The sequence below is a fragment of the Grammomys surdaster genome, unplaced genomic scaffold, assembly GCF_004785775.1.
Source record: "Grammomys surdaster isolate TR1022 unplaced genomic scaffold, NIH_TR_1.0 64, whole genome shotgun sequence".
Lineage (NCBI taxonomy): Eukaryota > Metazoa > Chordata > Mammalia > Rodentia > Muridae > Grammomys > Grammomys surdaster.
Genome location: NW_021604566.1, coordinates 15,531,539 through 15,545,107, shown reverse-complemented (window position 1 = coordinate 15,545,107; position 13,569 = coordinate 15,531,539). Strand labels below are relative to the sequence as shown.

At 40.4% G+C, this 13,569-nt stretch overlaps 1 protein-coding gene across 2 annotated transcripts in view; it reads right to left on the bottom strand.

The window, feature by feature from the left end:
• Nucleotides 1-9,532: 9,532 nt before the first annotated feature.
• Cpa6 (carboxypeptidase A6) overlaps nt 9,533-13,569 on the bottom strand; it is a 318,546-nt gene continuing 314,509 nt past the window's right edge. For both annotated transcript variants that reach the window (XM_028769795.1, XM_028769796.1), the window contains one exon: nt 9,533-10,111. In XM_028769795.1, coding sequence (XP_028625628.1) covers nt 9,924-10,111 — 188 coding nt within the window. In that variant the 3' untranslated portion in view covers nt 9,533-9,923. The remainder of the gene's footprint in view (nt 10,112-13,569) is intronic.

The window sequence follows — 13,569 nt, the reverse complement described above, 5'->3', positions numbered from 1 at the left end:
AATTTAAACACTTGCTAAATCTCAGTTGAAAAATAAAACTTGATATAATCAGCATTATAAAATTATAGTAATATGCATATGGGGGTATTTTACAAAGATTTTTAAAATGCGTGTTCTATTTATAGTTGAAGAAAATATTATATTCTTAAGCAAGAATTGACATAAATATAAGATTTCTGTTCTTCACACACAGCACCTAGCAGAGTGGTTTGAACATAAATCAACTCTCCACATATTTTGTAGCTTAGTTTAAGACTATTAAATATGAAAATAGCCTATAAATATTAAAATATCTACATAAAGAACCTGAGGCATAAAATACATACAATATTACTGAAATGTGAGAGTAGTCATGGATAAGAATTTACCTGAATTTCATCAAGACTATTTTATTCTGAATCTATATATGGGCAGTAAGGAAAAAAGATAGCCTGAAGTTGGTGGATCATTTTGTGTGTGTGTGTGTGTGTGTGCATGTGTGCACACACATGATTGCACACCCTTCTTTGACTTCTGAAAAAGTATTCATCGCACTTCTGCTGTGGGACAGCAAGGATAAATAGAACAACGTGAATATCTAGTTCTTGGTACTGACTAGCCGACTGTTGTTACTACATTGGGCTTGGTAAAGGCTATCATTGGCTATTGTAGGAGGAGCTAAGGTGGGAGGAGTAAGGAGAGGAAGAGGGAAAGGAAGAGGAGGAGCTAGAGAGAGCAGAGATGTAGGAGCAATGGAGAGTCACGCAGGTATGGAGAGCAGTCATTTAGGTTAGCTAATTAGGAGACAACTCTAATTGGGAAACAACTCTATTGTTATTGAGCATTACCAAACATATAAAGCCTTTGATTAATCTTTAAGCATTAGAGTCTCATTTCTACTGGGCCCGCATAGATGGCGGAATGGTCTGGGCAATGCCCACCCAGCTTTGCAGAGATAGTGTGGAAGATTGGCAGAGCCATCTCCCACGGTGATGTCTTGTGGGCGACAGGGCTGGTGTTTCTAGCTGTGGTGCACATGTGGTCTTGGAACATGGCGGCTGAGCTAGGCAGAGCTGCTGCAGCTTAGATAGTCGGCTTGACTATGGCCGTTTTTTAAATAATTAGCTCAACAGACTATAATGAAGAATGAATTTTGAGGTTTATTTATATATTTGTGGTGGCGTTTTCCTCTCCAAATAGTCAAGACTTGATTGTTGCTTGGTTGTCAAAGTGGTGATGCTATTTGATGGATTGATACCAGTAAAAGTTCTGCATACAGGGAGAACACAGAGCCCAAACCAAAGGAGAAAGTTTCCTGTCGTTAAGAATCCATACAGACTTTTATCATGAAGGGATGTTGAATTTTGTCAAATGCTTTCTCAGCATCTAGTGAGATGATCATGTGGTTTTTTTCTTTGAGTTTGTTTATATAGTGGATTACATTGATGGATTTCCGAATATTGAACCATCCCTGCATTCCTGGGATAAAACCTACTTGATCATGATAGATGATTGTTTTGATGTGTTCTTGGATTCAGTTTGCTAGAATTTTATTGAGTATTTTTGCATCGATGTTCATAAGGGAGATTGGTCTGAAGTTCTCTTTCTTTGTCGGGTCTTTGTGGGGTTTGGGTATGAGTGTAATTGTAGCTTCATAGAAAGAATTGGGTAGTGTTCCTTCTGTTTCTATTTTGTGGAATAGTTTGAAGAGAATTGGTATTAGGTCTTCCTTGAAGGTCTGATAAAATTCAGCACTAAAACCATCTGGTCCTGGGCTTTTTTTAGTGGGGAGACTTTTAATGACTGCTGCTATTTCCCTAGGGGTTATGGGACTATTTAGATGGTTTATCTGCTCCTGGTTTAACTTTGGGATCTGGTATCTGTCTAGGAAATTGTCCATTTCTTCCAGGTTTTCCAGTTTTGTTGAGTATAGGCCTTTGTAGTAGGATCCGATGATTTTTTGAATTTCTTCAGTTTCTGTTGTTATGTCTCCCTTTTCAGTTCTGATTTTATTAATTTGGATACTGTCTCTGTGCCCTCTGGTTAATCTGGCTAACGGTTTATCTATCTTATTGATTTTCTCAAAGAACCAACTCCTGGTTTTATTGATATTTTGTATTGTTCTTTCTGTTTCTATTTGGTTGATTTCAGCCCTGAGTTTGATTATTTCCTGCCTTCTACTCCTCCTGGGTGTATTTGCTTCAAGGCCCATACCTAAACATAGTAAAAGCAATTTACAGCAAACCAGTAGCCAACATCAAGCTAAATGGAGAGAAAGTTGAAGCAATCCCACTAAGATCAGGGACTAGACAAGGCTACCCACTCTCCCCCTACCTATTCAATATAGTACTGGAAGTCCTAGCCAGAGCAATTAGACAACAAAAAGAAGTCAAAGGGATACAAATAGGAAAGGAAGAAGTCAAAATATCGCTATTTGCAGATGATATGATAGTATACTTAAGTGACCCCCAAACTTCCACCAGAGAACTCCTAAACCTGATAAACAACTTCAGCAAAGTGGCTGGTTATAAAATCAACTCAAACAAATCAGTAGCCTTCCTCTACATGAAATATAAACAGACTGAAAAAGAAATTAGGGAAATGACACCCTTCACAATAGTTGCAAATAATATGAAATACCTTGGTGTGAATCTAACCAAGCAAGTGAAAGACCTGTACGACAAGAACTTCAAGTCCCTGAAGAAAGAAATCAAAGAAGATCTCAGAAGATGGAAAGATCTCCCATGCTCATGGATTGGCAGGATTAATATAATAAAAATGGCCATCTTGCCAAAAGCAATCTACAGATTCAATGCAATCCCCATTAAAATCCCAACTCAATTCTTCACAGAGTTAGAAAAGGAAATTCTCAAATTCATATGGAATAACAAAAAACCCAGGATAGCGAAAACTATTCTCAACAATAAAAGAACTTCGGGAGGAATCACCATCCCTGACCTCAAGCTGTACTACAGAGCAACAGTGATAAAAACTACCTGGTATTGGTACAGAGACAGGCAGGAAGATCAATGGAATAGAATTGAAGACCCAGAAATGAACCCACACTCCTATGGTCACTTGATCTTTGACAAAGGAGCTAAAACTGTCCAGTGGAAAAAGGACAGCATTTTCAACAAAGGGTGCTGGTTCAACTGGAGGACAACATGTAGAAGAATGAAAATTGATCCATTCTTATCTCCTTGTACAAAGCTCAAGTCTAAGTGGATAAAGGACCTCCACATAAAACCAGATACACTGAAACTAATAGAAGAGAAGGTGGGGAAGACCCTCGAATACTTGGGCACAGGGGAAAAGTTCATGAACAGAACACAAATGGCATATGCTCTAAGATCAAGAATTGACAAATAGGACTTCATAAAATTGCAAAGTTTCTGTAAGGCAAAGGACACTGTCAATAGGACAAAACGACAACCAACAAACTGGGAAAAGATCTTTACCAATCCTACATCTGATAGAGGGCTAATATCCAATATATACAAAGAACTCAAGAAAGTAGACTCCAGACAACCAAATTACCCTATTAAAAAATGGGGTATAGAGCTTAACAAAGAATTTTCAATGGAAGAAACTCGAATGGCCGAGAAGCACCTAAAGAAATGTTCAGTGTCCTTAGTCATCAGGGAAATGTAAATCAAAACAACCCTGAGATTCCATCTCACACCAGTCAGAATGGCTAAGATTAAGAACTCAGGTGATAGTAGATGCTGGCGAGGGTGTGGAGAAAGAGGAACACTCCTCCATTGTTGGTGGGACTGCAAGATGGTGCAACCACTTTGGAAATCAGTCTGGCGGTTCCTCAGAAAATTGGACATAGCATTACCTGAGGATCCAGCTATACCACTCCTAGGCATATACCCAGAAGATGCTCGAACATATAACAAGGACATATGCTCAACTATGTTCATAGCAGCCTTATTTATAATAGCCAGGAGCTGGAAAGAACCCAGATGTCCTTCAACTGAGGAATGGATTCAAAAAATGTGGTATATTTACACAATGGAGTATTACTCAGCTATTAAAAACAATGAATTCGAGAGGTTCCTAGGTAAATGGATGGAACTAGAAATTATCATCCTGAGTGAGGTAAGGCAATCACAAAAGAACACACATGGTATTCACTCACTGATTATTGGATATTAGCCCAGAACCTTGAAATGCCCAAGATGCAACTCACAGGCCACATGAAGCTAATAAAAAAGGAAGACCAAGTGGGGGTGATTCAGTTCTTCTTAGAAGGAGCAACAAAATACTCAAGGGAGCAAATATGGAGACAAAGTGAGGGACAGAAACTGAAGGAGGGGCCATTTGAAGACCTTTCCACCTGAGTATTCATCCCATGTGCAGTCACCAAAGGTAGATGCTGATGTGGAAGTCAGGAAGTGCATGCCGATAAGGGCCTGATATGGATGTCTACTCAGAGGCCTTCAAGTGTCTGACATATTCAGAGGCAGATGCTCACAACTAGCCATTGAACTGATCATGAGGTTCTCAATGGAGGAGTTAGAGTGAGGACTGAAGGAGCTGAAAGGGTTTGTGGCACCATGAAGAGAGCAACAATACCAACCAACCACAGCTCCCAGGGTCCTAACCACCAGCCTGGGAGCACTTATGGAGGGATCCAGGGCTTTAGCTGAATATGTAAGAGTGGAGGGCCCTGCTGGGCATAGGTGGAAGAAGAGAACCTTGACCTCATGAAGGCTGGGTGCCCCAGGGGGTGGGAATTTTGAGGGTGGGGAAGTGGAAGTGGCGGGGTTAGGTGGGGGTTACATACACGGAGAAGAAGGAGGAGGGGTAAGGGGATGGGGGGTTCCCGGGTGGGTGGGGGGTGGGGTAAGGGGATAAAAAATGAAATGTAAAAAAAATATACAAAAATATATATATATATATATATATATATATATATATAAAAGAATCCATACAGGTCAGTAGACAAGAAATACTGGTTGAGTTCCTCTTGTAAGGTTCTGAGAAATAGCTTCTCTCCACTCAGAATCTTTATCAGCTTCCATGCCTCTAATTGTGCCAGACATTTTGGGTTGTATCTACTGGTAGAGATAAAACAAACTAACTTCCTGGGCACTTTTGAGTATTTGCTTCTGGGTGAGTCTATTTCTTCTACATAGAACTAAGCCTGCCTTATCTAAGACTTGTCCTATAATATGTCTCTGGAATGAAAAAAAAAAAGAAAAAAGAAAAATCTGTGTGGTAGCACACATGTTAATTTCAATATTAGGGAAACTGAGTCAAGAGGGTTGTAAATTTGAGGTCAACTTGGGTTACATAGCAAAGCCCTGTCTCAAAAACAGAAAGTGAGTAATTATGATGTTGCTTTTAAAATAATGTTTTACTTTTAAAAAGCATATGCTTTTATATGTGTATTTCCTAATTAAAAAATAAAACTGGTCTTGTTTCTATGACTCGTCCTTAATAAGGCCATATTGACATTCAGGTGTTTCTTCTCCTCTGTGCCTCTCTTTCTCTTAATCCTTGTGCTTAAGCCTATATTGAAATATCTTTATTAACACTCTCCTCAAATGAAAGTTTATTTAATGCATGAAGAAGCGCATGCTAAAAACAACAGTACTTCATTTCATTTTGTGTTACTTCCTATCCCTGTTGGTCGTGGAGTCCTGTTTCCATCTTTATGCTCTTGACAAGGCCATAGCTGTCATAGCGTTGTCATGTGCATGCTGGCAGGACTCCATCCTGTGGACATTAGTACAATAATTTCAAATCTTTCTCTTTATTTCTTTTAATATTTACTTTTTGGTCATAGTTATTTGTGTTTGTATTTCTGTGCACATGCATATATATACATGTTTCATGCCATGGCACACATGTAGAGATCAGAGGACAACTTGTGTGAGTTAATTCTCTCCTTTTACTATGTGGGCTCTGGAGATTGAACTCAGACTTGCTGGCAAGTGCTCTTACCTGCTGACCCATGTCACTAACCCTTCTTTCTTATTTTAGCTAATATATGTATGCAGATCTTTCTTGATTTCTTTTTATCTTTAGAGACTGTGGTGGTTTGAATAAGTATAGCCCCTATAGACTTATGTGTTTGAGTGTTTGGCTCTTAGGGAATGGCACTATTGTGAGGTGTGGCCTTGTTGGAGGAAGTGTGTCACTGTTGGGGTGGGCTTTGAGATCTTTCTAGTGTGGTACACAGTATCCTTCTGCTGCCTGCAGATCAAGATTTAGAACTCTCAGCTCCTACTCGAGCACCATGCCTGCCTGCATGCTGCCATCCTTCCGGTATGATGATAATGTATTAAACCTCTGAAACTGTGAGCCAGTCCCAATGAACTGTTCTCCTTTATAAGAGTTGCCTTGGTCATGGTGTCTGTTCGCAGCAACAAAACCTTAACTAAGACAGACACTACCTGACTTCCTTCTATGGAGGGGGACTATACTGTCTTATGCCCCATCTCATTTGCATCTTGCTTCTGTCCTGGTGTATTTATGACTGATGCTACTTGACTTCATATCATTTAGAACTAAGTCATGCAGCATTCAAGGATAGATTTTTAAAAATAAAACCCATTCTTTTGCTAGTTTAAATCCAGTTTTTGTCCACTTGATTTTTTTATGTATGTTTACTATAAGTAGCCCTACAAGTAAAAATGGCCCTGAATGTATTTGTGGGTGTCTGACATTCATCTTCATGCTCATCTGAAACCTCAGATCTCTTCCTCTATTTCAAGTCAATAGTTCTACACATCTGTCACAAAGTTATTACCCGAGACCTTTTCTTTAGCATTACCTTGGGATTTCCCCCCACACTCTTCTCCTATGTTAGATTTTCCCTAGTGCTACTTTTGCTATCCCTGTGACTAAACACTGTCATAAACAGAGAAGCAAAGATTTGTTTTGGCTCATGGTTTCAGAGCTGTCATCCTGAATCTTAGTTCTGTTGAACCAAGTCTGGGCCTATGGAAAGGGTAGAGCAGTAGAGCAGCATGGCCAAGAAGCACACGATGGAGTTTGTGCTCTTTCACCTCATGGTGGCCAGGAGATGGGAAAGGCCCAGGGACACAACATCCCTGACACCTCCCTGTCTGGCATATATCTAGTGGAACCCCATTCCTAAGCTTCATTGCCTTTCAAAATAGTGCTAGCAACTGGGACCACACCCTAACAGATGAGACTTTTGGGAGAACAGTTCATATCCAAACAGGATTCCTACATGTTTTTGAATTTTATATCAGGAAAAGGCAAATTATTAAGAACTCACTTTTATGAAAATGTTTACATTTTACTCTCATATTTCATCAATAATTTTGCTGAGTATAATTGTCCCCCCCCAAACTCTGAAGACATTTCTCCATTGTCTTTCAGCTTTAGTGGTGCTAGAGAAGTTCATGCTACGTATGTCCTCATTCTTTTGACTAGGTCTTTTTCGCCCCTTTGAAAGTGTTCAGGCCATTCCTTTTTCCTGATAGTCATGTTTTGGTCGGACAAAACTTTTTAAAAGAGGTTTACTATTGAATGCTTGAAGGTATTACCAGCGTGGAACAAATCTGAACCACACTATTGGCTAGTTTATCAGGCCATTCAAGAAGTCTGGATTTGGGCTACAAACCTCCATGGGAACTGATATATCCTTCCAAATTTTTAGTGGCAATTTCTTGCCACACTACTCTTTCTCCAACTGGAAATGGTCAGTTTCCCTTTTGGGCCATTGAATAATATGAGAGAGAAAGAAAGAGAGAGAGAACAATAGTGTAGGTAAGAGAAAGTGTGTAAGTGTTGAAGAGTGTCTAAGTGTATGTGACTTTAAGTTTGTGTGTGTGAGAAAATAAGAGTGTGAGTGAGTGTGTATATGTGTAAGAAAGAAGGTGTGAGTGTGTAAGAGTGTCTAAGTGGGGGCTAGGGAGATGGCTCAGTGGTTAAGAACACTCTCTGCTCTTCCAGAGGTCCTGAGTTCAATTCCCGGCATCCACATGGTGGATAACAATCATCTTCAATGGGTTATGATGCCCTCTTCAGGTATGTCTGAAGACAGCGACAGTATACTCATAAATAAAATAAATAGACATCTTTTTTTTTAAAAGTCTCTAAGTGTATGGGACTCTGTGTGTGTGTGCGTATGTATGTAAAGTTGTAAGAGTGTATGATAATCTAATCTACCCTTACACTGAAGGTATGACCCTTAGTAATCCCAGGATACTGGTGGAAGTGAACTCACTGGACTTCACAGCTTGGTGTAGCCTTAAACTCTGTTCTTTGGCCCCATTTCTCACAATGCTGTGAAATCAGGTCTGCATGAACACCTTTCTAGGTTTCCATATTCATTCAAGGCCTGGCCTAAGATATCCTTAGTTTCTTGTCTAACAGTTTATAATGATTTTAAACAGCCAATGGTCTGGTGTTTTGGAGTGCATTTGTGATCTGAACAGTAAAGACAGAAAGGTGGAGGAGACCCCATCTTACAAAAGTTCTACCTCGTCCAGGACTTTAGGCTATCTCAGTGGAGAAGATGCATACCCTGTTGACTTCCTAGAAATGGAAGTCTATGTCACCTTTCTAATTGAGATTACTATTGTAAAACTCCTGTGCCGGACACCTGTAACTAATACTGACTTTGACTATTTTTGTCAACATTGTGAATCTAAGGCCCCCATCTATGCTAGGTAAAGTATCACACCAGTGAGCTATACGCCTATACTTCTCTCATTTTTATTTTCAGAAAGTCTCATTGATTTGACCAGGCTGGTCTTGAACTTACTCTACAGCCCCAGCAATCAGTGATCTTGGAATCCTCCTGCTTCAACCTCTTGATTATCCTTAATTATATTCCTGTGCCGCCATGCTTATTTAACTTTTTAAAAGTGGGATTCTCAGGATATAAATATAAGTCACTTGATTTTGCTGTATTTTATTCTTTGACAATTTCATATATGTATATAATGAATGGTTCTATACCTGTGGTTTGCCCTTTAGGGTCCCATCAGATATCCTGCATATCAACTATTTATATTACTACTCATAACAGTAGCAAAATTACAGTTATGAAGTAGCAACAAAACGATTTTATGGTGGGGGGGGTATCGCCACAACATAAAGAGATGTTTTAAAGGGTCTCAACATTAGGAAGGATGAGAACCACTACACGTGTGTAGGTCACATTCACTCCATTCTCCTCTCTTAACCCCATCCCATTTTCTCTGCACCTCTTTTTTCCAACACAGCTCCTTCTACTTTCTTACTCTTCTTAAAATAACCTAGAGTTAATTAGAGTTGTTTGCGTACACCCACATGCATGTAGGGTTATCTACTAGTTCATAAAAGACTCGCCAGTGGCTACACACTGGAAGAAAAATGACTCCCCATACCCTACAGCACGTAACTGCCAATAAATTCTCAGCTGGGATGGGCCTTGGGCACCCTCCCCTAGCCATGATTCAATGTTGCCAGGGTCTATCCTGTGCAGGGAGCCACAGCTCTGTGGGCTCATGTCTATTGAAACATCTTTTTAAAGTTGTAAACAGTGCACTAAACTGAGATGAATGTGTGAATCATGTTAGTCTTTGAAAAATTACATATTTATTAAGAAATACAGTTGGTTGTTTCCATTGCAAATAAGAACCAAGTAATTAAATGTTGTTGGTAGCGTGGGTCTTAATCGAGGTCATAGCGGTTGAGAGAAGGGAAATCCTCAATTAATTTGTACACTTTTTGAGACAAAGGAATTTGAAAACATTCCCTACCCCTTGTAATCAAATAAGACTCTAAAGGGATAAAAAGTGGATTTTCTTCTCATACCAAAGCAGGCTGTGGCCTACTTTTTCTGTTGTTGCAAAGTGTTGAATTGCATGAAGGTCCATGGATCCTTCCAGTCTAAACAGTTATGTTTGCCAAGGAGCCTTTTTGGTCAGAATCTGGTTTCTCTGGGTTGGTAGATCAGACGAATGTTCCTCTCAAGGACATTTCTTTAGCAGGTGCATTGTGATATTCTTCACAGCCAACATGGTCTCTGTGCAGGTTGGTTTAATGAGCATCTCTGGCAGTAGAAATCCAAAATGCCCAGTGTCTCGCAGTTCAAAAGCAAATGCATAGGGTATTCCATTTTTATAAGCCCAATCCATTGAGTTACCAGAGCTTACATCTAAAAGTTAAAAAGAGTCATTTCACTAAGGAGTACGCATTAATTTTCACAGACAGACAGACAGACAGACAGACAGACAGACACACACACACACACACACACACACACACACACACACACTCCTATATAAAATGCATGCTCACCAAACCCTCCCAAATTCTTGCAATAAAATAGCACTTTAATAAGAAAGATTTAAGATAGCTGGCTAAGCAGGTAAACTTCTTGGAGCAAAGGGCTTGAGTTTGCTTCATGGATCCCATGTAAAGATGGAAGGAGAGAACTGACTCCACATAGCTGTCCTATGTCCTCCACATGCACGATGCCACACACACTACTACACTAATGGCAGTTCTTCGGCCTCTGACTCGTGGAACTTACAAATCATACTTGCTATTGTCTTTGATCTAAGCCTTAGTGCTGTGCCTGTGTGATGACCTCAAAGTTCCTCAACCTCAGTTCCCATAGCATTTATCATCATCCTTGTTCTGCTCGCTTTACCCACCGACAAGCAATCTACAATGAGAAACCTCTGTTGTTCTTATTACTCAGTTCCTTCCTTTCAAGGTCTGAGAAATTGGAATCCTGGCTCCTGAAGCCCCCTTATCTCCTCCACTTCCTGTGTTCTCTCACTCCTGTTGAGCCCCTTCCTGCCTTCCTGTGGTTTCATTTGGCTATGGGTGGATATCTCACTAAAACTTCCCCCAGATCTTTCCAGTGCCTTCCCTGTCCTTACTTGGCTGCAGCTTCTCTAATGATCAACTTACCACCAGCTTCTCCGACTTCAGTCCAGGGACATGCATCAGAGAGCATCCTTGCGGAGGAGAGGCCTGTGATGTGCACTGTCTAATCACAGGCGATGCTGTAGGCTGTGTCACAGCCTGGTATTTACTGAACTTCTTTATTCTCAGCTTATCCCACCCCCCATTTTACCTCTGCCCCCTAAATGGTTAAGCATCACCTCCTCTGATGACATTTGAACCCCAGGCTTTCTCTTCTTAGCTCAGAAGAAGACATGGTGTTCTCTCTCTGTCTCTGTCTCTCTCCCTTGTTTCTTTTCTTCTCCCCCCTTCTCATACATGTGTCCTGTCTTGATACCATGTGATACTGCCATCTCTATATTGTGACTCTCTTCCAGGTCTTTGTGTCACCCCTTACATCTGCATTGGCTAAAATGCCCGACAAATCCCTCTTCTTCATAATATTGCCACACACCCCTGGTTGACATTCTTTTTCCCTTATTATTTTGTTTTGAGAACTCAAGGGAATTGAAAGATGGCTGGACCCTCAAACATGTTTAGGCTGGTTCTTGTCTCTGCTTGTGTGGTAAACGTGGTTCTTGAAGGTTACCAACAACCTCCTATCTAATCCTTTGTCTCCTTTTCTGCTGTTGCTGTTCTCTCACACTACTTCTAGCCTCTCAGAGCACTTGACATAGCTAACAGTCCATGCCGGTTACTCTCTCCTCTGACTTCTGTGGCCTCACACCTCACACACTAAGCTTTTCAGGCCTGAACTGAAAGCACAGGGTACCCTGACTGAAGATACCCTGCCAGTGTGCCAGGCATCCACTTCCACCTGCTGCATGCCTTCCCTGCTCCTCAGACTCCCTTAAAAAAAGATAATGCCAACACCTGCTACATAAGGGTTGCTCTTAAAATTAAAGGAAATAATAAATCACTTGAAAGCACTAGGATGTGCTAGGATCTGTTAGCTATTATTACTTTACTTATTTATACCCCAAAGCACCTAGTATATAGAGTTTAGAAATAATAGCCCCAAGGAAAATAATTTATTAAATGAATTAATATTTCACAGAGAAATCTTGATGTACTTTTTTTCCTCAAATTTCTATGATCCAGTTTGCTACACATGTACTACTGTTATTTAACCTCCAGAATATACATATTCATTTACTCAAACAATATCACTTTTTAAAATGCATGTGTATGTACATGTGCACATGTTCCTGTGTACATGTATGCGTCACAACATACATATGGAGATCAGAGTAAAACCTCATTCATTGCCTTCGACCTTGTTAATGCAGGGTTTATAGCTGTCCATAGTTGTATATGCTAGGATACCTGGCCCTTGAACTGCTGGAGATTCTCCTATTTCCACCTTTCACCCTGTAGTAGGCATATTGGCATTGCAGATGCTTACAGCTGACTCTGGTTTTAATGTGAGTTCTGAGGTTTAAACTCTGGTCCTGACTCTTGGTACAGCAAACACTTTACCCCCTGAGCACTGAAGATTGATCCCTGAACCCTGAGCACTGAGCACTAAGTCCCATCTCCACTTTGTTTTTCAAGACAGGATTTCTCTGTGTGGCCCTGGGTATCCTGGAACTTGCTTTGTAGACTAGGCTGGCTTTGGACTCAGAGATCCGTCTGCTTCTGTCTCCTAATGCTAGGATTAAAGGCACACAGTGTCACCACCAGACATTTTAAACACAAACATCCTCCCCCCCGACATGCCACCTATGCTGTCACCACCACCACCACCACCACCACCACCACCACCATCAAAACCTAACGGAGTCTGACTATGTAGTCCTAACCTATCCTGAAATGTGCTATATAGACAAGAGTGCCCCAGAACTCATATAGACCAAGATGGACTTGTCATCTTCTTTCCTCTCCCTCCAGAGTGCTAGATTCAAAGTGTGTATCATTATGCTTGGTAACAGTGTGCCTTTTAATATAATTTCCTAGGACTAGTAGGATGGACTCATTATATGAAGAGGACAGATGAGCGACCTGGTACCTTTCAGATTCCCTTGGCTTTGGTTAAAGACAGAAATTATGCTGTGGCTTCAGTGTCTGGATAGAGTACAAATAGAAGCCAAAGTCAGAGATAGCATGAGCCAAGCATTACCTCACAGTGATGTGGCAGGCTCATTTCTATGGTAACAGATTGTTCTCTGTAAATATAATAGTGTAGCTATGTCTTTGTACCAAGATGAAAAGGCTGGCAAGACTTAGACAATGACTTTAAAATTTCAATATAGGCATTACATTGGTATCAGTTGGTATGTGATGTCTTGTAAATACTACTTTCACTTTCAAGATAACTATTAAAGAGCAGTTCTATAGCCAGGCAATGTAGCTGGGCCTGGGACAGGGGAATGGTAAATTTAAGGTAAGCTTTGGCTATCTATCAAGACCATATTAGAAAGGAAGGGAGAGTAAGTAGGATGGTTAGTTGAAGGGTGAGTCAGAGAGAAAAATGACAGAGGGTAGAGGAACAGAGGAAAAGGAGATAAGTGGGAAGATAGGGGAGAAAGGAGAAACCATCTTAAAAGGTCAGCATGGACCAACAATCATGAACCATGGAATCAACTTATTGACACTGTGCCCTTCTAACTTTCAGCATGAACTTATTTGACTTGTTAGTGAGCAGTTTACCTTTGTTGAATAAAATGAGAGGTAGGACAGACAGCAAGACTATGTAAAGAA